The sequence below is a fragment of the Cordyceps javanica genome, chromosome 5 (assembly GCF_051103115.1).
Source record: "Cordyceps javanica chromosome 5, complete sequence".
Lineage (NCBI taxonomy): Eukaryota > Fungi > Ascomycota > Sordariomycetes > Hypocreales > Cordycipitaceae > Cordyceps > Cordyceps javanica.
In genome coordinates, this window is record NC_139299.1 from 684,225 (window position 1) to 711,795 (window position 27,571).

Consider the following 27,571-nt stretch of genomic DNA (forward strand, 5'->3'; position numbering starts at 1 on the left):
AAAATCCGCTACGAATTCTCTGCAATGCTATTATACCGAGTAATGATAAAAAAAATGAGAGAGAGAGAGAAAGTATCCTTTATGAGAGCGCCGTGTCTCAGTATTCCACGGCGCGTTCGAGCTATGATGCAATCTAGTGGATTGGTCGTCCACGTGAAGCGCCGTCTCATGCATGCCGAGGACCGCCAACACCACAACCCCAGTCTAGATCTGCATGCATATCAAGCAGTACGATGACTATCTTCTTTATTATGCAAAGCAAAGTAGACTAGTTTAATTCATTCCATGTATGGCGAGTTTGGACTTGAGAATTTTCTACTTTTCCCGCTGTGATGACGCACCGGAATCCGGGGTTGGTTGCGGCGGTGCCTCGCTCTTGGCAGAGTACTTGACAATCTCAGCGCGTCGTGCGTCGCGTCTTACCAGCACGTACAAGACTTGCCAGCTAAGCGCGACAATGGTCGTGAGGGCCATCAAGGTCCAGATAATGGCCAAAAACCGCTCGCCGCGCGTGGTTTTGATCCCGACCCTCGTGGTCCTCTGGTTCAATTCACGTACGGATTTAGAAGTCTGTACCGTCACAGCTATGCTTGCGCCGGCAATGATGGAACCGGCCAGCGTCGTCAGGATGAGCGTCACGAGCACGAGACTTTTTTTCGTCGGCCAGACGATAATTGCGGTGGTCGAGAAGAGCGCAGTGCCGATGAGACCAAAGGCAAGGGAGAGGAGAATGACAAGGGCATACAAGTCATCGTTGATGCCGTTGACCTGGTCCCGTATGGAATTCGTCCAGTCGAGGTCGCCAAGGCTCACATTGCGAGTGCCGATTTGAAATTGCTGGTCCAGCACTTGGGCAATGTTGAAACGATCTGGATTGGCAAGAATTAGTCACAAGACGCGATTGCCGACTGAAGAAAAAGGCCGACTGACGCCTCACTTGGCCTATGCAGCTCGTCGTGCGACGACCCGGGTCGCTCACAGTAGCATTCGGGGTGTAATCGCCTTCGCAGGTACCCAAGACATGCAAGGAATACCAGTCAGAGATATTGAGCCGGCGCTTCGCTTCCGCCGCAGCGTCGTCGACGAAGCCATCGATGCCCTTTGTGATTGCGTTGGTGATGTTCTTTTCAATGTCGCTCAAAAGGTCTTGTAGGCCCGAGGACAGGTTGCCCAACCAGTCGTCCCTCTCCCTCCGAGGAGTCGGGTACTCGTGGGCGCGACGATGGTTGCCGGTTCCTGTTAACTCATCTATGCCGAGTTGGAGCACAGCCTTTGGGGCCGTGGACACGTTGACCTAGAAAGCATGTCGCTGGTCAGAAAAAAGAGAGGGTGGCGGTCCGATGGCGGCGCGCGCCTGTGGAAGAAGAGGGTGGCTCACGCGTAGCACGGCGTAGTTTTCAAGAGTGCCCGCATCACGACCAGCAAATAGGGTAATCGCCGCCAGGATGAAGCTAATGAGGGTAAGGACTAGGCTCGCGACAGCCGAGAGCCGCAAAGTGGCTGGATGCATGGCGACAAAAAAAATAATCACGGGAAATCGATCCAAAGGTCTTGAATTAGAAACGTCTCCTGGCGATGAGAGGCGGGGGATGTGAAAATGTGAATTCTGAAGCGGCAGCGATGCAGAAGATTTGACAATGGTACTTAGCCGAGCGGCCCGTTTCAGGCGATGGGGCTTAATGGAGAAGCATGTGCTTGCTGCCATGATGTATTTTATTAATGGGCTGTGCTGCCGCTATCAACTCGTCTCGGGGAGCTGGAGCTTTGCGAGATGCCGAACGAGCAAGTTGAGTAAGTACCCCGGGAGTATCCATTAGACTGGATTTACTGCAAGGGAAAAGCGAATAATAAGGTTGCATCCGTCGACGTTACCGGACGGTGTTGGTAGGGAGGGGGAGGCTTTGGGCGGCGAAGTAGGTGATGCAGAGACTTTTTGCGGTTAAATGGCATTTTTCCTGTGTCTGTGGCAGGGCAAAAGAAGAAGAATACATATGTGATAGGATCGTGGAAATGACTGGTCATCATTGGCAATGCGTGGACGAGTGTTTTACCAAAGTTTTGAGAGGATAGATGTGGCGTGGCATGGCGTGGTGCGCTGGTCATCGGTGATAGGTAGGTGGCGATCAACGATAGAGAATGGTGTGGGACATGATACGAACTAGCTAGATGAACGAAGCTCGAGTCAACTATCATTACTCAGAAAAGAGTACGGAGTAGAGAGGGGCGTAGCGACACGTTGTACTAATCATGGTCGAGCGAAAGACGGCTCGGGGTGGTTGGGCGAGTACTCAACCATGTAGGCAACTCGTTGGTGAGATGATAATCGCGTACCCATTTGGCTGCTGCGCGATTGCAGACTGATGCACATACAATGACGGCGCGCGCATCATGGCCGATTCTGCTTTCCCATGGGCCCCTCCCCGCCGAACCGACCCATTCCCACACACCGACATGGTGACCATGATTGCATCTTGCAGGAATGAGACCCTGCATGGCACCATCTTGGCGACAGAGTTGGCAGTAACGTTAGCCCATCGCGAAATGGGGGGGCAAAAGCGTTGCTGTACAATGACGTAGGCGGGCCGGACCAGGGCGGGCCAGTAGCAGTTTTTTAGTCTTGGTGGGTGATGTGCCAGTTTATTTTCTTACTAGTGTTTTGTTGTTTTTGTTGTTTTTGTTGTTTCGTTTTTTTTTTTTAGAAAATAATAATAAAAAGTAAAAATAAAAAACGAGCCTGAATAATTTAAACTGCCAGTATAGCCTCCGTCCCGCCACACAGGTAGGTAGGCGGCCAAGTAGGTTGCCGGCGCTGCTCCGGCGCCGTTATAGTGCCTGCAAGACTTGAATGGCCAACCACCCACACAACACACAACATGGCACGCAGACCGCTATCGCGACAACGTTTGTGTCAGGGAAAAAAAAAAGCGCCGGAGCCTCCCCGCACTTTGGCCACATGCCAGTGCCCACGTGAAGGTACGCACCTGTACGGCTTCATTCCGAGTAGGAAATTTGGCCTGTTGAACGCCTGTCTTGTTTGCTCTGCTCCCAATCGCTTTCCGGGTCGATGGCAGCAAAAAGCACAGAAAACAGAAAATAGAAAACAGATAAAAAAAATCACAGACAAAAAAGGTTCAACTGTCAGCACTACGGATCCAACAGTAGTCGGCATTTGATACTTGGCTTATTAGATACGCTGTTCGCCGGTCTCTGCCCATCACCATTCTCCACTCGGCCCAAATTACGGAGTACTGATACAGCGTTTGCCGCCCGCCAACCACCAGGTTAAAACTTGCTAACCGACCTAGTTGCAGCCAAGTTGCTAACGAATAGTTAGTACCTACCTAGTAAACAAGACCGTCTTCCTCTTCGCATTCCCCCATCGCACTCATCACCATAAAAACAACAGCCACCCACCCTACCCAAGGACGCATATACCCTCTCGGCTATTCCAACGCACCAAGTTGATCTAAATCTCTGCACAAAATACACGCTCAACGAAAACCACCTACAAGCTCGGCACAGAAAGTGCACATCGCTCTTCTCTCGCTCTTTCTCTCTGTCTCTCTCTCTCTGTCTCTCTCTCTCTCTCTCTCTCTCTCCCTCGCTCCCGCGCTCCCCACCTCGCTCTCGCCCGCGCCACCCCCGACCTCTGAACATATACCACACTGCTCGCCATGTCGGTGTGATCATGACGCTCTGCCTCGAACCTCGTTCTCTGCTGTAAAAGCACTCACTGCGCCGCCCACCATCTCCCACTGCCCGCCGTGCCATGCTGTTTGTGTTGGCGAGCGCTCGAATCCACCATCACCACCACCACCTTCGCATGCCTCCTGCTGCAAACGAGCCGCGATCCCGCCGTCACTAAACAGTCACAAACCATGTCTTCGCTCGAAGCCAAAATTGTCGTCCTCGGCGCCCAAAACGTCGGCAAGACTTCGCTTGTCATGCGCTACTGCAAAGGCGCCTTCAACCCTGCCCAGACCACCTCCACCGTCGGCGCCAGCTTTCTCACTAAGCGCGTCGTTGACACGGACGCGGATACCGTCGTCCGCCTTCAGATATGGGATACAGGTTAGCCGGCCCCCCTCCCCCGCGCCTGTTGCCTTTTGGCGGCAGCCAGTGCAGTTTCTTTTTTTCTTTCTCTTTTTCTTGTCGGTATGCTAACGGATCGCTCCGCAGCCGGCCAGGAACGATTCAGATCCATCTCCCGATTATACTACCGCGGCGCCAATGCCTGCATCCTCTGCTACGACATAACCGACGCGCAGTCCTTTGCCGACATGGGCGTGTGGCTGACCGAACTTCGACAAAACCTCCCCAACGACGTCGTGCTACACGTGGTGGGCACAAAGGCCGACATTGTCACGCGCGACCCGTCGGCGCGCCAGGTGCCCTTTGAACGTTGCATCGCATACGTCGCCGAGAACCTGGCCCCCGGCCTGGGCAGCACGCCGCCTCCCACGGCCACGGCCACGGCCATGAACGGAAACGTCAGCCTGTCTTCGGCCAGCGCCATGGGCGAGCCTCGCAGCCCCAGCTCCAAGCGGAGCTCCGGCTTCTGGGGACAAGAGGTTGGCTGGGACGCCTGCCACGAGATCAGCGCCGAGAGCGGCGAGGGCGTCGAGGAGGTCTTTCGCGTCGTCGCGCGCAAGCTCGTCGAGCAGAACCGCAAGATGCAGCAAGCCTTGCTGCTCGCCACCGCCCTGCCCGGCACGCCCGGCTACATTGACGGCATGGACGGTGGCTATTTCGAGGGCCGCGACCACAAGGGCAGCTTCCGCGTCGGCCGAGACCGCAGGAGCTGGCTCTTCTCCCCGGCCTTTTCGCCGGCCATTACGGTAGAGCGCCCCGTAAGCGAGGAAACGGATCGGCACGACGTAGCACCCAAACCCAGGTCCAAGTGCTGTTGAGCCGATACTGCTGCTTCCATGCTTATTTGACAAGCCACGGCTCTTCCGGGGCGTCGAGCAGACGTCCAAAGTTTGCTGCGACGTTGCACGAGTAGCACGCGCATAGGTCGTGCTGCGAAGTGCAAGGGCCGGGGGTTCATACCAACGACTGCCGTGCTCGTCAACATCAACGACTTGATCAAAACCCCTTCTCCTTGTTTCACACACAGATACCCGAGGAAGTCACTGCCAAGGCTTCCCATTGACATTTTGAGATGTTTGTACATGTTTCTTTGTATTTGTCTTGGCTATCATTGGCATGTTTGGATTATATGATTGCATTTGGTTTTGGCGATTTCTATGCGTTGCTTTGCATTGTTTTGTTTTTTTCTTCTCTGCCTCTTTTTTTTTTTACTCTTGAAATATCCACCGTTGGTCTGTGTCTATTTGCATTGTCCGATTAATGAGCAGTTCGTAGAAGTTGGTACAACACGAGATGGAAAGGGTGTCTCATGTTGTGTCAATTCACCATCCATGCTTTTGTTTACGACGACTCATCTTTTTTTTTTAATATAAACCTTGGCCCGTGAACGTGATTGTGATTGTGGCATTACATGCAAGAGACAATCTCCGCTTTCATGGTGCAGTGTTGTATTGGCAGGGGTACTCTTGGCGGGCATATCCACCTACAAAGGAGATAGATAGGTGGCGGCCCGGGCTGCATGGATCGTCGCGCCCAGAAGGGTCACGTTGGTTTTCGTATTAGGCCTGCCGCCTGCGCCGAGAGGGGAGAGGTTTTGGTCTGTTTGCTTTCTTTTTGTACCCGTTGATAGAAAGAGACGCAATATCAATTCAATTCCGCATCTGTCTGTTTAGCAATGGGATGGGATACTGGTGCCTCCCATCTGCCTCGGCTGCGGCAAAGGGCACGGTAGGCTCCCTCTCTCCCTCTCTCGCGTGAATCCCCTCTCCCCCCCGCACCCCGGCGATAGCCTTGAACGGCCGACAAGGGGGAAAAAAAAAATGGCATGACATATGTCTTGCCCTGTCCAGGAGCCGACTAGCGATGAACGAAAAAAATCAAACTGGCACTAATACTGGGTAAGTGCTAAAAAGTCAAATCGTTTTAGTTTAGGTTGGTTAGCGGTCCAGGGCCCTCGGGTCTGTGCCGCGTCAAGTCTGGTGAAGCTGGGTGCATCTGCCGAAAAGCGCCTGAACTAGCTGTGCCTTGTCATCTCCACCCCCACTTGAATCGAACACCAACCCAGCCCGCCAAAGTCGAAACTCATCTCGTCAAAAAACACCCCCAGGAACCTCGCCTTCGTCCAAGTCCCCCCAACTTGTTAGCCCGGCAAGCTCCCCCCTTCTCTTATCTCAAAACTACCAGCGAATCGGCCAGCCCATGATCCCCCAGGACGCAGACTCCACCCTCGCCTGTCCGCCTCCATCGATCCCAACGGAGATCATCCGTGCTCGGGGACACTCACCGGGTGGTGCCCGTCTAGAACTTGTCTTGTCTTGAGACATGCCATGGCCGTCCACTCCTCCCCGTTCCCCTCCTCATCTATTTAGGTGAAAGAATTTGCTTTGTTCTTGGACGCGCAGTCTTCCTTTACTTCCTTTTCGTTTTCCTTCGCCTTCAACCGCGCAAGCATCTTCCACCAACTCAGCGGCCGGTAACAGGTATTCCCGAGCCGGGATTCATCTCGTCCTCTCTGGCTGCCATAACGGTCTCATGTCGCCTAGGCCATCTTCTCGACATTACAATTTTATGAGACATCCCCCCGCCCCCTCTTTCAAGCACATTTCGTTTCCATGGTGTACAACGGCGTTCCGTCCCGCGGCTGCTATCTTTGCAGGTCCCGCAAGATCAAGGTACGGAAGCCCTGTCCCTCTTACGCCCAAGGGCTTTCACAGATCGCTCGACTCGGTAGGTAGCTGCTTGTGGCTAATCACCAACTCAACAGTGCGATGAGACGAAACCTTTCTGCAATCGTTGCCGCAAGAACAAACGGCAGTGCCCCGGCTATCCTGTGGTGACAAGTACTCAATCGCGGCCCTATGGTGAGGGTCGCAAGCCCGTGAAAAAGGGGACAGTAGTGTCCAGTGGCTCGTCATCAAGTGATGAAGACGAGTATTATACAAATCGCTGGATCATTCATGCTGCGCACAGAGCAGATGCCGCTACGTCATCAGTGGACTCGACAATCAAGATTCCTCTTCAAGATGCCGCGTCCTGCCACTTCCTCTCCAATTGGGTCCTGCTTCCGCCAGAGGGCACCAACCGGGGTATCTTCGAGTTTCTGCTCCCTATTCAGAAGACTGCACCTCGTGGTAGTCCATTCTACTTGGCATTCATGGCTTGCTCCCTCTCATCCCTCACCCAACAAGGGTTTGATCCAACCATTGAGCGCCAGGCTGCTTCGTACTACGTCAAAGCATTGGCCGCAACCTCGAATGCCCTGTCTCGCCCAAGCGTTGCGACAAGCGACTCTACCCTGGCCACCGTCATGCTTCTCGGTTTATATGAAATTCAGTCCGCCAGCGCACGCGGTGTTGAAGGATGGGCCGCTCATACTTCTGGGTCAATGCAGCTGATGAACAGCAGAAGCTGGAAAAAACTGAACACTGACCTTGGTATGGGTATATTCGTAGCGGTCCGAGTGAATTTGGTAAGAACTCGCGTCACATTACAGTTGCTACTATCAAGACTGACTTGATCCTTGCAGATTCTGCTCGGCTTGCTGCATGGGAAGCCTCCGCCGACAGCTTCGGAATGGTGGGGGAAAGGAACGTTCAAAGACAAGTACGCCTTGGTAGGACTCCACCTGACGACCATAACTTCAGAACTTCGAAACCAGCTAGACAGTCTTTTGGACCTCGAATACGCTACACTCGATGATTTTGACCAATTGGCGGCACTCATGAAGAAGTGCCAAGTTGTAGAGGAGCAATGCCGCAACTGGCCCGAAACGCTGCCGGAATACTTCAAATTCAGTACTGCGGCGTGGATCAATCATCCTCCAGCTGATCCGACCAAGGCAGAGGCTCTTCCAGGCCCGGTTCACAGCTATCGAGGTCCGTGGGTGGGAGCCATCTGGAGCATGGTGCGAACTTCACGGCTAGTCTTGATGAACTCGATACTACGGTGCTCTGCGCTCATACATCAGCAAACCGATATCAAAGCGCTACCAGAATATTCAAGCCTGGAGCAACGCTGCACCGACGTCATCCATGAGGCCATCGCCGGCGTGCCATATCTACTTGGCTGGTTTAAGAATCGCACGGCGCTGCTGCCGACCATGCCCAGCTATGCATGCGGGCAAAATGGAGCTCAGAGCAGGCTTTCCGCATTCCTCGCCATGTTTCCCTTGACAGCCATACAGGATCACGACTTTGCCACGGATGAGCAGCGCTCTTTCGCCGAGGGTCGACTGCAGTTCATGGCGCACAATCTCGGCCTGCGCAGCGCGGCATATGTTGAGAAGGTATGCAACAGACCCCATTCTTTTATTTTTTTTTTGCTCTCGCCCGAAAAGCTCTTGAGAGAGCTAACAATTCACTCCCAAATCTTCAGTCCACTGGACGGACACCTTCTGCCACGATTCTAAAGGATTATGATTCACGGAGCGCCACGCAATGGCGGCGCCTGCGGCCGCCTCCGAATGAAGCTGACGTGGCTGGACCACTAAAATGCGAGCCTGTCGATGATGGCGCGGCTATTGCGGCCGCAGATGATGCCGCAAATGACCCTGAGCCTGTCAAAGAGGATGGGGAGCTGCCCGTCCACCCGGGGTCACTATGGATCGACGCAACGCAACCACAAAAGCAAGACTCTTGATAGTTTCTCAAATACGTTCTTTACGTGTACAGACAGGGTGAAGCAAGATCTCAACGTTGAGCTCTACGGCGTCGGCCCACGGCAGGCCACGAGGTCAGGAGAGTGCTGTCCATGTCCGAAATGGGTCCAGGCTATATGTTTGTCAACATCTCTATCAGAGCCCCAGCATGTTCGATGGTTGCGCCTCTTGTGGCTCTGCTAGACAGTTTTGATGTCTTATTCGAATGGCCCCAATCGAAAAGTTGAACTCCTTAGGTCTGTTGACGACTTTGCAATTTCTAGGGCTTTCAAGAGGGATGTGAGATTTACTGAAGTGAACCTCACATCCCTTGGTACTCCTAGTTGTTCTTCGATTCTTCGCTTGTGGAGTGGAGCTCTGGGCCTTCCTTTACATGTTTGATCCCAGCAACGCAATATTACCTCCGACTCGAAAAAGGCCACTCGATGCCACTTCTCGGCCATTGAAGCAAACAGGTTCGAATCCGTGCGAAAGGAATCAGTGTCTCTAACGGTGGTCAAGAAGATAGACACGAGGCTAGGGATGTCAAATGGAGATGTTGGTTTCCAAGGAATCTTTCGGCTGGAAAGGCTCAAAGTCTGGAGTGGAGAGTCTTCTCTCCGCGGAGAGCCGAATTCTTTGGAATGTGTAACCATGACATTCTTCCAAAGTAACGAGTCCAAGGAGATGGGGTGAATAGTCTTGTGGATGAACAACGTTCCTAGCCACAAGTCACTGTACATGACAACCTCGACGACGCACCAAGGCGGTCGATTCTACCTCTTGGTCGAACCACTTATTCAGGTGATGAAGTGGGATTGAAGCGTCGGAGACGGCGTTGGAGATTGCCGTAGCGTGCTTCCACCAGGAGGCCGCCACCAGGATCGGAACCCAACGAGTATAAGCCATTTTTGCAAAACATCTACAAACTTGGCAAAAGCAAAATATTTTCAAGTTGTGAGAGTACCTTGACGATCCTCGGATGCAAGTGATTGCTTCGGAATGAATTGAGCTGGGCTTGTCCGGTATTGTCTAGAAGAATTGCATTCAAGGCAACCATCGAGTGGCCGACTGTGTTGCTCCGACGGTATGTAAGGGAGCCATCCAGATCTAGCAGTGAGATGATGTATAATTCTATGGACTGGCAAATATGTAAATGATTGAATCTTTCTAGTAATGTATATAATAACATTGTTCTAATCGTCATGTTGTATCGTATATGATTGGGTATGTGGACTGTAAATGCAGAAGCGCCGTGGTAAATGCATACATGTACTTTAATCTCGCGTGTGAGAAGGTGAAAAAGAAAAGGAAAACAAAAACAACCCCCCTTCCTGATCATACCGAGACCTCCTTCAGCCCTCACCACAAGAGTAGCAAAGAGGCCGGCGGCAGCAGCGCTAGACAAAACGCTGCCCACGCGGGCCGCGGGCCAACCGACGCCGTACTCTTCAGCGCCTTGCCCTGGGCGTGCATGGTCGTCCTCGTGTCCGGCACCGTGGGGTAGACGTCGTCGTTGAAGGTGCTGTTGAGGGTCACGGCGCCCACCACCTCGCCCGTCTCGAGCCTCGTGTGCGTGTCGAGCGTCCTGTTGCGCAGCATCGCGCGCGTCGCGACGATCTGGCGGCCGCCGCGGATCCAGTTGCCGTAGCCGCCGTAGCCCGTGTGCTGGCCGTAGCAGAGGTGTAGGCCGCTACCGGTGTCAGCGCCGGTGCCGTTGACGCCGGTGCCGTTGACGCCGACGTCGACGTCGAGCCCCTCCACCTTGCCGACCCAGCGGTAGCACCAGGTGTTGCCGTGGTCGTGGCCGTAGAAGAGGCCGATGAGGCCGTCGGCGGCGGCGAGGGCCCGCATGAATGGCACGTCGTGCCCGCTGTAGCCGCCGCTCCGGCTGCTGCGCGTGGCGTTGTTGCCGGCGGCGGGGGGCCCGGCGTGACTCTGGCCGTTGATCTTGTCGTCGTTGATGCCCGGGTGGCGGCTGAGGTCGACGTGGCCGCCCGGGCCCTGCGTCTCCAGCACGGCGGCCGCGTGGATGGGGATGTGCACAAAGGCGATGGAAGGGACCACCTTGTTGCCGTGCGCGGCGGCGAGCTGCCTGCTCGTGGCCGTGAACCAGTCCACCACGGTCGTGTCCACCCAGTCGGGCTGGCTGTCGTGCGTGCGATAGTACTTGCCGCCGCGGCTGTCAAAGAACCACAGAAGAAGCTCCGGCACGCACTGGCTGCTCGCGGTGGACGCATCGCAGCCGTCGTCGGCGTACACCGGGAGGTAGTAGTTGGTGACGCCGGCGTTCTGACCATCCACCATGCGCTCCGTGTAGGAGCCGTTGTACGTCTTCTCGCGCTTGAACATTTGGTCGCGCGAGAGGTTGTAGTTGGAGTCGTGGTTGCCGTAGGTCGAGGCCCACGGCAGGCGCCGCGCAGCAATAGGCTTGACGATGCGGTCGACGTGGTCGAGGATGTCTTTGCCCTGGTATTGGTCGCCGGAGATCAAGTCGCCGTTGAGCACCACCAGCTGCGGCTTCTCGGCGTCCATCACTGTACCCATGAGTTCTGATGTCTTCATGTCCCATAAAGGGCCTTGTCCCGCAGCGTCTGAGCAGCGCAAAATGTCGGTCAATTTTCTGATTTTTCACCAAGATTGAAACAAGAAAAGAAAAAAGAAATTGTATGGGGCTTCTTACTTTCACCGAAATGTATATCGTTGAAAACTGAAATGTGAAATTTGCCGTCGGCCGTAAACTGCAGTGGCGGCTTAGATGTCGGCGCTGCAACGGCGACTGTGCTGGCCAGTACAGCGATCATGAGTTTCTCGGCGGCCATGTTGCTCTGCCTTGCGCTTTGGGCCGCCTACTGTACGTGCAATGCTGCAAGACAGACAGGCTGCTCAAGGCTTTGTGATGCACAGTGCAGAAAAACAAGACTAATTGACAGAAATTTGAGCAAAGAGAAAAACTCAGAAGCGGACAAGATCGAGACACACACAGATGAGAAGGAGGGGGGCATGTATATTACATTGCGCTGCCACCCACCCGCTTGTCGAGTATCCAGAAAGACGTGCTGGCAATCTATAACTATGTGAGTCTGGATTACCGGCTTGGGGGCACGCAGTCACTGCACGGGTAAACTTGATCGTCTCTGGTTGGCCGGTCCTGTTTCATCGGCGTACCCTTTTTACCCACGTCGGAGGGGGGGCTAGGCCGCGAGGCGCCGCCCTTGTGCAGCGCCGATTGTTCAATCGGCAACTAACTTGGCAACGAGTCCTCGTACATAAAGCGTTGTGGCGTTTAGACTTTGTGTCTGGACCTGGGCCGGCTTGCTGTCCTTCTGGATAGGGCTGGATTGCGCCATTTGTTACTAGGGGTCTGTTATTGCTGCTGGTGCTGGTGCTGCTGCCGCTGCCGCTGCGGCCCGCCTATGACAATGTCGGCCTCCATGTATGTATGTCAGCTTACTGCATTACGTTCAGCCCATTGAGCCAGGTGAGTTCAATGTCAATCGCGGGAAACAGCATTCGTTTCAAATCCTGAAATGATTGGAATAGGCAAGTGAGCACATGTCCCATCCAAGGGAGTGAAGCGGAGACGGCGGCTTCGCAATACTCACCTGGCACGACCCAAGGCTGCGCCTCTGTAATAATGGAAGACGACGACGTCTTTCTTGCTTGTTTAATCGGCAAAGGGCCAGTTTACGTCGGCGCTATTGGGCCGTTCTACACGCTAAGGCCACGCCTCCGGCATGGTCTTGCCGATTGCATTGATGGAGGGTCCCCTTCTCAGACCCTGACTCAAGCCACGGAGCCCTGGCGGCCGCGTTCCCGAGCACCACATTTCACAGCCTAGCAGGGCAGGAACTTTTGACAGCAAACCATAAATTGTCGTGCGTCTTGATTTGATTGTAGTTTGTAAGTAGTGACCAGAGATGGTGCACTGTACTCCGCACTGGCATGCTAGTCAGTGTTCTGACCCCTCCCTGCCTAGTAAATGGCTCAGCCTCTCCGTTACGCGCGTCCACCACCGGCCACCTTCTTCTTTGAGTCGATGTCGTTGTCCACCACTGGCGCTGCCGGAATGTCGACTCCCTCGATACGATACTCAATTCCAATATAGGCATCGCTCACCACAATCACATCCACCTTTCGCGCTCCGATGACCTGCGGTAATTTGATCGTGCTACGCGCCGTCGGCTTCGTCTTGACTTCGACTTTGCGCGGACCGCCGGAGCGAGATGCCGGCGCTGACCATCCTACACGCTTAACCGCAACGACCTCATCCTTGGCCATGTCGGCCACGATGATGAACCAGCCTTCCGACTGTGGTTTGGGTAGTTTGGGGGCGTAGATGCGCGCTTCACGCTCCACGAGCGCATTCAGGCGCTTCAAGCCTACGGTGACGGACAGGGCCGTCTTATCGTCGATAGAGACAGCGATATTAGGAAGGATGGATGCAGCTCTGGCAAAGCGAGGCTGGATGTGGGAGGGTACTCGGAGGCGCTTGGCGAGCTGTGATACCTGCTGCGGGCTGTAGGTGCTGAGCTCTTTGAGCAGCAGTGATTCCTTCTTCGTAGACTCCGGCTCCAGACCGGGGAGGATGCAAAGGGGCGAGTCAGTCGGCCACCGAGCACACTTGACGGACTGAAGCAAGCCCATCATCTGCAGACAACTCGACAAGTGGCCCATTTCAGTGAGCACGTCGATGGAAGCTTGGATAATACGAATAGCCTGGTCAAGCACACTGCTCTGATCACCGACGTAATCCGTAATGGGCAGATCAATTCGCGACATGTGCGCCTGAAGCAGCAGAAATGCCTTCACGTGGGGATCCCACATGGGCAGGCCAAACGAGTGGCCCGGGAATGGCAGATTATCAGAAAGCGTCTCGTTGACCAAGTCCTCGTTGTGACGGACAGGAAGCTCGTCGTATTCGCTAGCTCGCGACATCCAAGAGAGCACATCCAAAAAGGTGGCATTTGCTTTGGCATGACGGCTCAGGTGGCGAATCGTCTTGTGAGAAAGGTAGTAGTAGCTCATGATCTTGCCCAGCGGCGTCGAGTCAACGTCACCATTTGGAAAAACTTCCACGCACTTGGACGTGGCCAGTTCATCGAGCGAGTTGTTGACCATTTCGACCATGTACTCGTTAGCCACTTGCTGTGCCGCAATGGTGCTATGTTCTTCGGCCGAAATCTCCAGTCCATAGTAGGAAGGATTCTTGTGCAGACGTCGGAAGAAGAAGGTCCAGGTCAGATAGTCCAGCGCATCCTGTTTGGTCAAGATGGTCTCTGCAGAGACTTCGGCGCACAAATGATTGTCGAGCACTGTGTGGAGAGACGACTCAACAGGGAAGCCAGTATGCAAAAAGTGCTTGTAAAAGTCTTTTTTGGCATCCTGCGTGAAGATACGGGCGACACCCGAGTTGTCGAACTGGGGACGACCTGCACGGCCAAGCATTTGCAGGACATCGGTTAGATCCATATCACGGTAACCTTCGACCTTTGCATCGTAAAACTGCGTGCCCTTCACGACGACAAGATGAGCAGGCAGATTGACACCCCAGGCAAGGGTACTGGTAGCAACAAGGATTTGGATCTTGTTGTTCAGGAAGAGCTCTTCCGAAAGCTGGCGATCCGATTCAACGAGACCAGCATGATGCAAGCCAATGCCAAAATTGATAGCCTCTTTCAGAGCATCATCCTTAACCCGTGACAAATTGAGCTGTAGGTCCTCTTCGTCCATGTGCAGGAAACGACGGGGATCTTCCTCCATTCCACAAAAGTTGATGAGATCCTTGGCGGTGAGTCGAGTTTGGCGACGGGAGGCGACAAACACAATGACGGGCTTTTCAGGGCTATGGTTCTTGATAGCAAGGAATGTCGGTCGGTTCATCGACTGCATCAGAGGACAGAATCCGCGTACCTCGGGGAAACCGTCAATGTATAGCTCCAATGGAACCGGGCGCACAGAGTGTCTGAAATTGAACAGGCCCTCTTTGACCCCTAGCCAGTTGGCCAAGTCGCTGGCATTAGCACACGCGGTAGACATGCCGAGAAGGCGAACTGCGCTCTTGGTCATCTCTGCAATGTAATTCATTCGCGAGACGATAATCTCCAAAATGGGGCCACGATCGCCAGCAAGCAAGTGAATCTCGTCGATGATGACCAGGCTAACCTGCCTCACATAGCCTCTTGTCTGCCAAGAACGAGAGATACCATCCCATTTCTCAGGGGTGGTGATGATGATATCAGCATCCTTGATGGTACGAGTATCAGGTGTATTGTCACCAGTCAACTCCACAAGCTTCAAACCCAGAGGTCCGGCAAGGCGGGAACCCCAATCTTTGACACGTTCGCGAACGAGAGCCTTCATTGGCGCAATGTAGACGACCTTGGAGCCAGGGCGCTCGCGGAATGCCCACCACATGGCCAGCTCCGCTGCGACCGTCTTTCCAGATCCAGTGGGCGAGCCTAGAAGCACGTTTGCGGCTGTGTGGTAGAGGGTGTGAAAGATCTGCGTTTGCATGGGGTTGAAAAACTGAAAGCGCTTCGCATACAGCTCCTCCAGTGGAGGGTTTTTGAGAGCCGAGAGTGGCAGAGGCTGCAAGTCTAGCAAGTCGGTATACACGCTCTCTGTATCAGGTCGAATAAGATGCTGGAAAGATACCGGCGTGACGGTCTCAGCTCCAAGCCATCGATCGGAAACGGCTCTCACATAAATCTGTGTCGGCAGGGGATCCGACAACGGAATTGTAAAGTTGAGCTCATGATCATCATGCAACTTCTTGCGGTTGAGAATGAAGTATTCATGGTGATATATTTCAGATGTCTCTGAGTTTTCGACCCAGATGTAGAAAGATTCAGACGTGCCGTGAATGTGATCTTTCCACTGAAAGTCGGGGATAACATAGAGCTTGATCCGCAAAACGTCCCTATTCAAAGGTGCGATTTCCGCCTCCACATGAACTGTAGGGAAGTTTCTGAGGATGTTGGCGATAGTCTTGCCTGCGCCATGGTTATGGACAAGTGCGCCAATCTCGGCAGGTTCCATTTCTTTCATAGCCTCAATAGTCAGATGCTCCTTCGAGTCAAGCTGGTTCAAGATTGGTTTGGCCAGGTCAAACTGGTGCAATGGGTGTTGGAAGGGCCAAATTCGCTTCTCAATAGACTTGGAGAGCGTCAACAACACCAGACATTGATGACCCCACCGTCGGTTCAACGCAAGCATGAAGAGTGCTCTGCATATTCGGCCTGACTGCTGTGCAACATAGTTCATGTCGTTTGAGAGCGCAAAGTCTTCAGGTTGCGAGCGGGATATGTAAGACTGGAGAAGAATATTGGTCTTTGCCTGGGGCGTGTCTATGCTACCATCAACGTCGCATGGGATGACCTCGTCCTTGAGGTTTGTTAGCTCCTTGGCTTCGTTGTCTCGGGACTGGACATTGTCAAATTCTCCACTCATGCTAATCATCTTGAGAATATCCGCTTCGGTGGCCTGGTCTCTCATCATGGCGTTGAAGACTTGGATACTACCGTGCAAAATGTAGTACTGACTGGCAATTCTACCAATATCTTTACTTCGTAACTCCTCGGTTGTCTCGTTGAAGATGATCATTTGACACTGTTGTAGCGTACGCGCAGCCTGAATAGCCAGTTGGCGACGTCTCTGTACAAGAGTTGGGTCATCTCGAATCTCAGCCCACTCAATGCCGTAAGTGATGGGGCTTCGCTGCATACGAACGAACAAGTAGGAGTATCCAATCCACTGCACAGCATCAGGGATCGATGTGACTGTGCCAAGAGCAATCTCAGCATTGAGATTGTCAACCAACTTTGTCGAAAACTTCGACTCGATCGGCTGCTGCTCCGTTACAGCGGTGAGATAGTGCTGTAGCTTGTCCTGCGTCGTGCAGATCATGCCAATACCAGTGTCTTCGAACTGAGGACGACCGGCGCGACCAAAAATTTGCAGCACATCAAGGATGCCAAGGTCGACAAATTTACCGTCTTGGGCGCTATAAACCTGTGTTCCCTTGATGACAACTGCAGCAGCTGGCAAGTTGACACCCCACGCGAGGGTTGCTGTACAGCAGAGGACTCTAAGCACACCTTCGGCGAAGAGTCTCTCCATCAAGTTTCGGTCGGCTCGTGCCATGCCAGCGTGATGGACGCCGATACCCTTTGATAGAAGCTCGCGGATGTCTTTAGAGCGAGAAGACTTCATGTCTCGCACCGCTTGCTCGTATTTTGGGTGGTTGGTTGGGTCGAAAAGATCGACGCAGAAGGACTCGACTGCTTTTTGGTGCAGCATACGAGCCGTCACCATGGTGTCTCGTCGGGAGTGCACAAACACCATGACCTGGTGGTCGACTTCGAGCATCTCTTTGGTTTTGTCGAAAGCGACAGTGTCAAGGTTATCTTTCGATTGCTTGCTGCCTGCCTTTCCTTTGACACCGATGAAATGCTGCTCCAAGGGGACGGGCCTGAAGGACGCGTCAAAGTAGAATAGGCCTGCATATTTGTTGACTTTGAGAAAGTCTGCGACGTCTATGTAGTTTGGAAGAGTAGCACTCAGTCCAATAATGCGAATAAGTGACTGGGTGCTCTCGACTTGACGCTCCGTACGGGCGACGAGCGATTCCAAGACGGCACCGCGCTCATCGTGAAGCATATGAACCTCGTCAATAATGAGCAAGCGCACCTTTTGAACAAGTTCAGTGTCGCCGGTGCCTTTTCTGGTGACGACGTCCCATTTCTCTGGAGTCGTGACAATGATCTGCGTTTGAATAATTTCGGATTTTGTGAGCTGCATATCGCCTGTGTATTCCCGGCACTTGATACCGAGCCATGCGAGACGCTTGCCGAGCTTCTCCGTGACTTCAGCGGCGAGAGCCTTCATCGGTGCAATATAGACAATCTTGAAATCTTCCAAATTAACGGCAAACTCAGTGGCAGAAATGTCTTCCATAGGGTTAGGGAAGACATGCTGTCCGATGGTGTGAAGGATGGTGAGCATTGCAGCATCAGTTTTACCTGCGCCGGTAGGAGCACAGATGAGCATGTTTTCGCTGGTCTTGTATCCGACGGGGTATACAAGACTCTGCATGCGATTGAGAGCCTTGTAGCCTTTGAATGTGTTGCGGCAGAGGCCGTCCAAGTCTTTAATCTCAACCAGCTTCTGGCCGTAGCCAAGCTTCCCCTTGGCGCCGGCGGGGATGTAGTACTCCTCATATTTGTCAAACTGCTTTCTCTCGCTGCCTGCCGGAAGGCCATACTTCTTGCCAGCGTAGCTCAGCGTATTGCCGGCAGAATAGGCCTTGTAAACATGCGGGTACTGCGTCTCGCGCGAGAAGCTCGGCGCAAGAGTCGCGTTTTTATGCTCAAAGTCTTGACGGCGCAGCTGCTCGTCGCGCTCGGCCTTGGACAGCAGTCGACCTGTGGCCCGGCCACCAGCCTCGAGAGAAGTCGCACTGGACGCGCGAATTTCATCTTTGTGCGCGAGGAGCTCAATGATGAAGTCGAGATCGTCGAATCCGACAAGGTCTGTGAGTTCTACTTGCAGCTCCTCGTCCGACTTTCCGGACCCTATGGCACTGAGAATCTGCGCCTCAAAGACGTCTTCCGATAGACCATTCTTGGATGCAATCGAGGCACACTTGTCTGTGAGCCAGGCAGCATTATAACCATCAGCGGCTAAGGCTGCGGTATCCGCTTCAACGAGGTCGCTGCTATAATCATCGCCATCTTCGTCAGAAATAAAGTCCCAAACGTCCTGGCCAGCGTTGCCAGATGAATAACCCTCAAAGTCTGCGTCGTCAAAATCCAAATCAATTGAGCCGGGAAGAGATCCTGGTAGGTTGAGGCTGGCGATGGCGGCTTGCATTGCCTCGAACTGTTGCCGCCACTCTGCTTCTGCTTCTGCTTCGCGTGCCATGGTGTCGTTCTTGTGTCGTCGGGGCAGCTGATTGAGGCCTTTTCGGTGGATTTGAGGTTTTGCTTTTTGTGCGTAGTATTTTTTTTATACAGCAGTAATGCGATTAGCCGCAGAAGACTGCCCTATACTCTGTCGCAGAGAGTAGTGCTTGCTGATATATTTTCTTGCAACGTCAGCTTGGCTGGTGAGGTGGGAGTCATACCGCCGCTTCTTGCCCCACGTATTCCCACTTGACGTGCCCCACCATGGCAGTGTCAGAAGCTTGCCTCGACGATGAGAGCAATGCTCATGGGTTCAAGCATGCTGGCAAACTTGCAATACATTCGCAGGGCAGGGTGATTTGAGGTAGATTAAAAGTGGTTGGTATATGGAGTTTTGGTATCAGATGTAATGCTTGACTGCTAAAATACACAGATGATGAATACACAAACTTGCAATGCGTCCCGATCCAAACGGGGAATGTACTGTTCCCATCAACGCCGAAAAATGCTAGAATTTCAAAACACAGATTAGGTTGTTTTGCGATCATTTGCAGCCTCCATTTGAACGGCAGCAATGAAAGCTCTATCCTTGACCCATAGGGGCATGGACTTTATGAGGATATGTTGCAGTGCGTGGGCCCAGTATCCAACGACGACGCCGTGGCCGTAGCCGGCCTTTTCGAGGGCGGCACGAGCCATGGTCTGGGAATCCGGGGTGAAGAAGGACGGCTTCTCTGTGAAGTAGGCCGTGTTGGTGGTCTTGCCCACGCGGATGCCTAGCAGCTCGACATCGCCGCCCCTGCCTAGCAGCTTCATCTCACGTACGACCGCCTCCGTCATGGTCAGCAAGAAGCGCTTGCTGGCACAGTACGAGACGAGCAGGGGCAGGCCGTTATCGGCCAAGGAGCTGACATTGAGCACAAGTGAGGGAGAGTTGCGTCGCAGGGTCGGGAGCAGGGCGCGAGTGAGATGCAGGGGGAAGAGTGCGTTGAGGCTCACGTTGCCGGTGATGCGAGCTTCGGAGGATTCACCAAGCGACAGGAACGTCGGGTTGACAGCGCCGCCGCCAGCGTTGTTGACGAGGACAGTGAGGTTGAGACCGTCGAGGGCGGTACGCAAAGCGTCGAAGTCGGTAGGGCCAGCCGGCGCAGACGGGTCGTCGTGCTCATGGCTGTGAGCGTGGCCGGGCGGAGGACGGATACAGTTGAGGCAAGCTACTCTACTAGCGTCGGCGATGAGGATGCGAAAGGACCTGTCGGGATGGCGCTCCTGCAGCTGTGCCATGACAGAAGAGAGCTTGGCACGATTGCGTCCATGCAGGACGAGGTTGAACCCTTGCTTGGCGAGCTCAGCGGCAAAGCCACGGCCGATGCCGTCCGAGGCGCCGGTGACCAAGGCCCAAGGCGGCTGGCCGTTGGTGGTGTGCGCATAGCGGGCTATACGAGAAGGCAGCAGGTAGACGCTCACGAATTGAATGGCCCGGGTGACGGCAAAGACGGCCGTGAGCAGGCCGATGGTGGCAAAGACGCCTCCGATGGGGGTTGAGTCGGCGGTGGTGTTCATGGTGCTGATAAGAGAATGCAGGCACACGATTAGATTACGCGCGAGAGCAGTTGAGCAAAACTCAAAGGGCGAGCGAGGAAGCGAAAATGCTGCGTTGGCCCGAAACAGGTCGGGGAAAGGGTGGTGACGGCTGGCGCGCGGAGGACGGGACGACGGGTGGTGCTAGGAGTCGGCGCGGGCCATATGGAGATGAGGCGAGGCGCGGCTGCTACTGTTGGCGTTTGAGTTGATGCGCATGGGCTTTCAGTGGACTGGAGGACGGCAGGAGGAGGAGGAGGAGGAGGAGGAGGGGGAGAAGAGAAACATGTTTGGAAGCGGGATGGGCGATGGGAGGGAGCGTGTTATTATTATAACTCGGACTAATACACACACACGCGCGCAACGACAGCCATCACGGAGGGTGACGGGACGGGCAAGGCCACGGGTCAAAGGGAAGCGAGCACGAGGTCCCGAGGCGCGCCCCGTAAATTCTCGCACTGGCAGGGCCGTGGGAGAGAGGGAGGGGGGAAAGGATTAAAAGTACGGCAAAGGGCGAAGGCGCGACGATGTAGACTTGGGTAAGTAGTGCGTTGTCTCTGATTAGTGTCGTCGCAGAATGGGAACCGAAGCTGTCCGGCTGTCGAGTGACCAAAAGTAAGTAGTGATGTGTGGTGGCAGCTGGATGGGCCGATGGCTTGACAGAGGTTGGCGATGCAAAGGTTACAGACTCGGAACAGTTTGGAGCCGGCCGACGGGGGGAGAGCCCCGCTGCGGGCCTGCAAGGAAAGGGCGGCGCTACCTAGCACACGGGTCCGAAGAGATGCTACTGGCTTGGGTACAGAGCAATCCGTTACGGAGGTTGGACGGTGGTTGGATCATGAAAACTGATGATGGTATCTGTTTGTAATCATGAGCAGACGCAACATTCGTGCAGAGAAGAATCCAAGCGGACAAAAGAGAGGGGGAAAAAAAAAAAAGCAAGCACCTTCAAAATGAAACACCTTTAAAAATGAAAATAAGAAACATGTCATTCCTCACCTGTATTTACTACCCTACTTGGGGCAAGTACATAGGTAGGTAGTCTCACAGGGGCCAGCCGAATTGGTGCAAAATACGACGGAGGTGCCTCCGAAAAAGCACGAACCCAGCAACCTTGGCAGGTATGTACTGAGGTAGATAACTTGGTCAAGTGCCGACATCTGACATGCAGGTATATATGGTGATTGATTGGTACGGATTATACTGTTGGGAATAGGTCGCTCCGTTACTGATAAGTAGAAAAATGCCCAGAGCGCAATTACAGACTAGCAAATCATGAGACTTACATTAGACCTACAGCAGGCTTACAGCAGGCTCACAGCACCCACGCGCCAGGAACTAGGCACTATGGCACTCCACTGTGCCGCAACACTGTTCTCAGGATTTTGTAGCCCATCAAAACTACTGACTAGGTACCTTTACCTGAGTACTAGAGGTACGGAATACTGATGAAAGATTCCCTACTACCTGAAGTACTGCCTACTTGCTCACCTAGGTAGGTAGGTTCTTAGATGCCTACTTTGTACCTACTCACTGCATCCAAGCACCTATGGCCCGCACAGAACCCCTTCCTCACTAATGAAAATAGCATCACGGTTTGCACGTCTACCATCATCACCATCACCACCGCCCTCATCACTATTCGCTTTCCCCCCTCCACGAGCCCGCACGAGCCCTCAGCCCGCGCCCGCACCGCCTCATTTCATTCAACATTGTTCACCAATCTCGCTTACAGACAGACTACTCACCTATACAGTATACATACTCTGGTACTCCGTACTGATAGGTGGCACCCACGGCATCTCAGCCTCCCGCCGTCCATCTATACCGCAATCGTCCTCGCTCCACCCACCAATGCCCCGGATCCTCCTGTTGCCGTCGCCGCTAACAAGAAACGAATCAATCACGTCCCCCCCCCTGCCTACTACTCATCACCTTGCGGCCAGCGGCTTGCCAAGGAAACATGTGAGCATGAGCAAACCACTCGTCAGATTTTCGGCAAGACAGTTTCCGAAAAACAGAAAGAAAAAAAGGGACAGGTTCCCTGCAGCTACTGGTGCATCTGGTAAACATGTACTTTTGCTTGGGCGGCAGGGCCGGATCCGATCAGCTCCGCTTCGCCGGCCAGAGCAGTACGGATACGTTTCCGCATGACGACATGGTCCTACGACTCGCGTTCGTGAATCTCGGGGGTCAACGTCTCAGAATGACATCAAAAAACAATTCTTTCTTCCTCAATAGGCTCAATCCTAAAATCGACAGGCTAAATCAAAGCGACCAACATCCCTGTATTATTAGTGACCAGAATAACCCTTGCTCATAGCCGCGCCAAGTAGGAAACGCATCTCCAGATGCGCCGCCGTCTCTCTCTCTCTCTCCGGCTTCTCAGCCTCGCCGCCTGCGCCTCGTCGCTGGTCGCTCCCTCTCCCGGTCTGCATTGTTATTGTCTTCTGTGGTGTTAATAGTGCGTCTCCTCCCACCACCACCTCCTCCTCCCTCTGCCTGCGTGCGGGTCGGCCCCGGCCGCGAGGGCTCACGTCGTTGTCGTCGTCGTCGTTGTCGCGTCGGCCGACGTGGATCGGTTGGGCTCTGTTGCGACGCCGCCACCACCGCCGCCGCCGCCCGTTCTGCCTCGGCGACCCGGCGCTCTGCCGCCCGGCGCTTGACGATGCGGCGGCTTCGTCTCGGGACCGGCCCTCCTCTCGCGACATGATCGGCTTCCCTCAGCATGGCGACCGTGTCCTCCATCCAGTTCACCTCTTCCAAATCGGCCCAGTCGGGCTCGTGCCCTTCCCCCGCCCACCTCCATCCCACCATGGGCTCATCCCGCACCCCTTCCAGGTAATCCCACCCGTGGTTCCATATCCCCTCGTCCATCCACCGCCTCCGTATGAAATCGCCCGCTGCTGTCGGCCAGCACTGCTGGTCGGCCAGCTCGACCCCGTCCCTCCTTGTCCACTCCACCATGCACTCGACTTCAAAGGCGAACCACGGCCGGGAACCGATGAAGTCGTCGCCTTGCGCACGAGACCAGCCCTGCTTGGGTACCTGATTCCGGGCCTTGTCCCTCGTCAGCTTGCCGTACTGGCCGGGACTCATCGCGCCACAAGCCTCGATCGCTTCGCGGAGGAGCGTGAGGTTTCCCGAGTCGTCTTGCTCCGGCGGCTCCGTCTGCCACGGCCATCGCCAGTTTGCTTTTGGGTTTGTTGTCAACTTCCAGGTCCGGTTCCAAACACCAATGGCCTCCCAGCGTTGCCGTACAATGTGCCTTGCCATTGCGTCCTTGTCTAGAATATCCACGGCATCCAGATACGTCCTTGTCCTCTCGCTGCATCGATCGTCCGTTTCCTGAAACAGCCTGATTCTCTTGGACTCGAGGTCTGCTTCGGCGCCGATCCTTGCTACTGGTCTGCCGACCAACGAGCACTCTATATTTGGGTCTGCGTTTGAGTTGGTTCTCGCGTCGTGTTCCATGACGTCGTGGATTCCGATTTTCCGTCGTAATATAGCCTCGTATTCTCGGTACAGTTCCTCCTCTGCTGCGATGACAGCATCCAAAGCGCCAGCATGCTGTATGATCCCGAGATTGAGAGCAGAAAACTGCGGTCCGCAATGTTCCACGCTTGGTAAAGCGTTGAGGCTCTCTCGTCTTGTATCAAGCAGACTCGGGTCTTGCTCATATCTGGCCAGTGCGGGCACAGCTTGGTAGTCCAGAGCCCTAGTGAAACTGTCACGGTGCGTCTTCTTGGAACGCTCCATGATGGCTTATGATGTGTCGTTCCAATTAATCCCTTTGTCTCTCCTTGGGCAGATGAGTCGGAGATTGGCGAGCCATACTTTCTTATATTCTCACGAGAGAAAGGGTCTATCATAAACATGTTGACCGCCTCCAGATCTAAAATACCAAACGATTCTCCTTCAGAAAACATATTCTCTGAGCATGTTGTACAATCTACCACACATTCTGTCCTACGGAAACCTGCGCTTTCATTGGTGACTGTAAGCGCCAACAGCCTGCGGTTACCTCTGGTGTCATCCGCTCATATCATCGCTCGTGTAGCCGCAGTACTCATTCACAACTTGACGGTACACAGTTGCCCTTTTTTTTCCCATGTATGGTCAGCGAGCCCCTTGTGCAGCATGGCTAGATAAGCCGCTAATAGGGTTTGTTTCAGTGCACAAGCTTTTATGCCGTGCTCTTCTTGGGTAAGAAGCAGATTTGCTCATCAGGTGGATTGTACAGACGCGGATTGGTATTTCCAAGCATCAGCAGCATGGCGCCAACTTTTCTCACCGCTTCTCCTACGTTTTCAACTTGCATTTACAATGAAACAGGCGCTCTCGGTTTCGTAGATGGGTCAAGTCCGTTTGCTGTAGTGTTTCGTGGCACATCGTACTGGTGTGGACAGAAGACTGCCGCTTACACGTATTGCCTGTTTCGTTCGCCATTACCGCACTAGCCCATAGGAATACCCGTAGGAGTACCGAAAGCGTCCGCGAATCGTGAATCAATGTTTTAACATCTCTCTCCCACATATGTTTTGTATTGTTTAATGGCAGTGGCAAGATGATCCAAGCGCCAAAGGTGAAAGGGAGGCGCTACTGTGCCCGTCTGTGCTTCGGCTCGGTCCGTCGATATAATTGTAGAACTACCCTTAATATGAAAGAAGAATACTGTGCACTTGATGAAAATTTTACTGACCGAGATATTACAAGCTGATTCTCGATTGTTTATCCATTGTTCGCTACATGGCGAAAGTCCACCACCTTGCTCGAGGACTTCACGTACGGTCTTCCCAGTACGCCAATTCTTCAAAGCCTGAGACCATCTCTAACTGTCTGCTGGAAATAAATGTGATTCAAGTCTTGCCTGGACAAATTTCTATTATTTCCGTTCTGCTCAGTTTCATTGATTCATTGATTTTTGACTCTACTACGTCAAAAAAATGACAGCAACCATTCAGCCAACATTGTCACTGGCCAAAAGCTCGGCGGCCGTGGTGATATACAGTGACGTATTACCTGCATATTCCCCGAATATGAGTTTTTGGTATTCTTTATTCAATTTGGTAATCTAAGTAGAGCGGTTATAGAATGGCCTGGGCGAATGTCACTAGACGGTCATGTATAGGCATACACAGCAAGGCAACACCTAACCTATACTTGTAGCCTGGTAAGTGGCTTGCTCCTCGCCACAACCCAGCTGTAACGATTTTCTTGTGCAGAATTTCCAGTGCATGTCTTTCACTATTCTCTAAAAGCGCATCAAGCCTTTGAAGATGCAGCTTTTCAAGCGCTTTCGCTGAAAGAAGACTGATGACGTTGTCACACCGTGATCATTCCTCAAGCGGGCTTCTTATGGCACTGGAACCGCTTTGGACGAGTAGACTTCTTCTCCTGATTTTTTTGGGAGAGCATTTGTTATTTATACATTACATTATTTTTAGTCGTCTTATTTGTCTGCCCAAAAGCGACGTCACGCCAACGTTCTTTAAATGTGCTTTCAGCGCTTCAAGTCACCGAGTTAGTGATCCGCAGGCGCCGCTTTGCCACTAACAGGTAGCCTGCAGACGCTGGAGGGGTTGGGTTTGGTTTTCGAATCGTGGGGCATGTGACGAGATGCGACTCTGCCTTGTTAGACTTGCCGTCACCGACTCCGTTCGCTACGTCGCTAGTTTCCCAGCCTGCATACCTGTTTCCCATCTCTGCCCTGTCTACGAGAAAAAAACCTGATAGCCGATATCGCATTACTTTTTCCACAGATTGGTCTGTCTCAATCGGCACATCCCGTCATTATGAAGCTGCATTACATTGGTGTACGTTAATCCCCCAGGCCCCCGCGCCCGCCGCATCGCAACCGAGGGGTGCGACCCCCCTCAGAGAGCTCTGGCTGACGTTGGTTCTCGCCTTTCCCCCCCATCCAATAGATTATCCGCAACGAGGACAAGCCCGCGCACGAGCTTGTCGCCGAGAAGGAACTCAGTTCATACTCCCGATTCACACGAAACAAGTACGCCGCCGCTGCCCTGCCGAGCATGACATCTCCCCGTTCCCGGCGTGCCGCAGCCAAAGGGGAGGGGGAAAGGGGATCACGAGCTGAGCCGTTCCTTTATACTGACCAGCGTACAGCTATGGCGAGTTCATGACCCTGTTCGCAAAGACGGTCGCCGAGCGCACACGGCCAGGCCAGCGCCAAGATGTCGAGGAGCAAGGTGAATAAAACGACCGACCCTGCGTGGCAAACGGCAAGGCTACGGAAACCGACGGCTGATGCATCCTTTCCCCCCTTCTCTCTTTAACAGATTATACTTTTCATGCCTACGGCCGCACAGAGGGCATCTGCGGCATCATCATCTCGGATCACCAGTACCCCGCGCTCGTCGCGCACCAGGTCCTCAGCAAGGTCGTCGACGAGTTCCTCGCCAAGAACCCGCGCTCGTCGTGGTCCAGCGGCCAGCCCACGCTGGTCATGCCCGAGCTCAAGGAGTACCTCTCCAAGTACCAGGACCCGCAGCAGGCCGACAGCATCATGAAGATCCAGAAGGAGCTTGACGAGACCAAGATTGTGCTGCACAAGACCATCGAGAGCGTCCTACAGCGCGGCGAGAAGATTGACGACCTGGTGGCCAAGAGCGACGGCCTGAGCGCCCAAAGCAAGATGTTCTATCGTAAGCGGCCCCTTTGGTTTCTCTCCCCCCCCCCTCTTCCCCCTCTTACTTTTCTACTTTTGTTTGAGGGCTGCCGGCAGAAGCCGAGGCACCAAGCTTTAGCGGCGACGATTTGCTGACATCATCTTGCAGAACAAGCCAAGAAGCAAAACTCGTGCTGCATTCTCATGTAGAGGGGATGTGAGGGAAGGCAGCAGGTCCCTTTCGTTCGGCGTTGGATACTCGAACTGTTTCAAATTCCCACATCACGCCGACCGCTACTTGGCCAGATTTTCCGACGCATTACGCGTATGCTCATCGTTGGCAGCTTCTTGCACAGGTTCTGATCAGTCGCAACAAGAGGAAAAAAAAACTATCCGAGCCTTGTAGACTTGTTTTTTCAAGCATCACCATAGTTAATACTACGCAAACGAGATTTGAAATGTGAGAGAAAGGAACAGAGATTGCCATGAGTATCATATCTAGGGGACGTATATATGTGAGAATGCAAGTATGTGCCGCTACCCAAAATCCAAGACGAGTAAATGAGAAGAAAGTAAAGGGAGGGTTCCGCCAGCGGAGCAAGAAGGTGGTTCGCCGAGTCGGAGGACAATGAGCGTATAGAAGGAAAGAAGATGAATGTCGTGTATATTACATAACCTTGCATCCCTTAAAGGAGAAAAAGATGGCTTGTTGTTCTGACTGGGAGT

At 53.6% G+C, this 27,571-nt stretch overlaps 8 protein-coding genes across 8 annotated transcripts; 3 read left to right on the forward strand and 5 right to left on the reverse strand.

Moving 5' to 3' along the window:
• Nucleotides 1-315: 315 nt before the first annotated feature.
• On the reverse strand, nt 316-1,510 carry V2A60_007445 (actin cortical patch SUR7/pH-response regulator pali; the record flags this gene model as incomplete). The annotated part of the gene is made up of 3 exons (XM_083258729.1): nt 316-869; nt 931-1,294; nt 1,379-1,510. The coding sequence occupies 3 exons, from the start codon at nt 1,508-1,510 to the stop codon at nt 316-318; spliced, it is 1,050 nt and encodes a 349-aa protein (XP_083114855.1).
• A 2,368-nt stretch (nt 1,511-3,878) lies between these two features.
• Nucleotides 3,879-4,910, forward strand: V2A60_007446 (P-loop containing nucleoside triphosphate hydrolase protein; the record flags this gene model as incomplete). Its single annotated transcript, XM_083258730.1, has 2 exons — nt 3,879-4,071; nt 4,180-4,910. The coding sequence occupies 2 exons, from the start codon at nt 3,879-3,881 to the stop codon at nt 4,908-4,910; spliced, it is 924 nt and encodes a 307-aa protein (XP_083114856.1).
• Nucleotides 4,911-6,704: 1,794 nt separating this feature from the next.
• On the forward strand, nt 6,705-8,730 carry V2A60_007447 (Zn(II)2Cys6 transcription factor; the record flags this gene model as incomplete). Its single annotated transcript, XM_083258731.1, has 4 exons — nt 6,705-6,764; nt 6,857-7,561; nt 7,619-8,377; nt 8,467-8,730. 4 exons carry the CDS (start codon nt 6,705-6,707, stop codon nt 8,728-8,730), a joined length of 1,788 nt encoding a protein of 595 aa, XP_083114857.1.
• Nucleotides 8,731-10,090: 1,360 nt separating this feature from the next.
• V2A60_007448 (metallophosphoesterase family protein) lies at nt 10,091-11,550 on the reverse strand (the record flags this gene model as incomplete). The annotated part of the gene is made up of 2 exons (XM_083258732.1): nt 10,091-11,322; nt 11,412-11,550. The coding sequence occupies 2 exons, from the start codon at nt 11,548-11,550 to the stop codon at nt 10,091-10,093; spliced, it is 1,371 nt and encodes a 456-aa protein (XP_083114858.1).
• Nucleotides 11,551-12,727: 1,177 nt separating this feature from the next.
• V2A60_007449 (Sec63 Brl domain-containing protein) lies at nt 12,728-18,652 on the reverse strand (the record flags this gene model as incomplete). The annotated part of the gene is made up of 1 exon (XM_083258733.1): nt 12,728-18,652. The coding sequence occupies one exon, from the start codon at nt 18,650-18,652 to the stop codon at nt 12,728-12,730; it is 5,925 nt and encodes a 1,974-aa protein (XP_083114859.1).
• Nucleotides 18,653-19,161: 509 nt separating this feature from the next.
• Nucleotides 19,162-20,196, reverse strand: V2A60_007450 (uncharacterized protein; the record flags this gene model as incomplete). Its single annotated transcript, XM_083258734.1, has 1 exon — nt 19,162-20,196. The coding sequence occupies one exon, from the start codon at nt 20,194-20,196 to the stop codon at nt 19,162-19,164; it is 1,035 nt and encodes a 344-aa protein (XP_083114860.1).
• Nucleotides 20,197-22,599: 2,403 nt separating this feature from the next.
• On the reverse strand, nt 22,600-23,973 carry V2A60_007451 (uncharacterized protein; the record flags this gene model as incomplete). Its single annotated transcript, XM_083258735.1, has 1 exon — nt 22,600-23,973. One exon carries the CDS (start codon nt 23,971-23,973, stop codon nt 22,600-22,602), a length of 1,374 nt encoding a protein of 457 aa, XP_083114861.1.
• A 2,036-nt stretch (nt 23,974-26,009) lies between these two features.
• Nucleotides 26,010-27,055, forward strand: V2A60_007452 (palmitoyltransferase YKT6; the record flags this gene model as incomplete). Its single annotated transcript, XM_083258736.1, has 5 exons — nt 26,010-26,030; nt 26,142-26,224; nt 26,344-26,426; nt 26,517-26,882; nt 27,015-27,055. The coding sequence occupies 5 exons, from the start codon at nt 26,010-26,012 to the stop codon at nt 27,053-27,055; spliced, it is 594 nt and encodes a 197-aa protein (XP_083114862.1).
• Nucleotides 27,056-27,571: the final 516 nt, after the last annotated feature.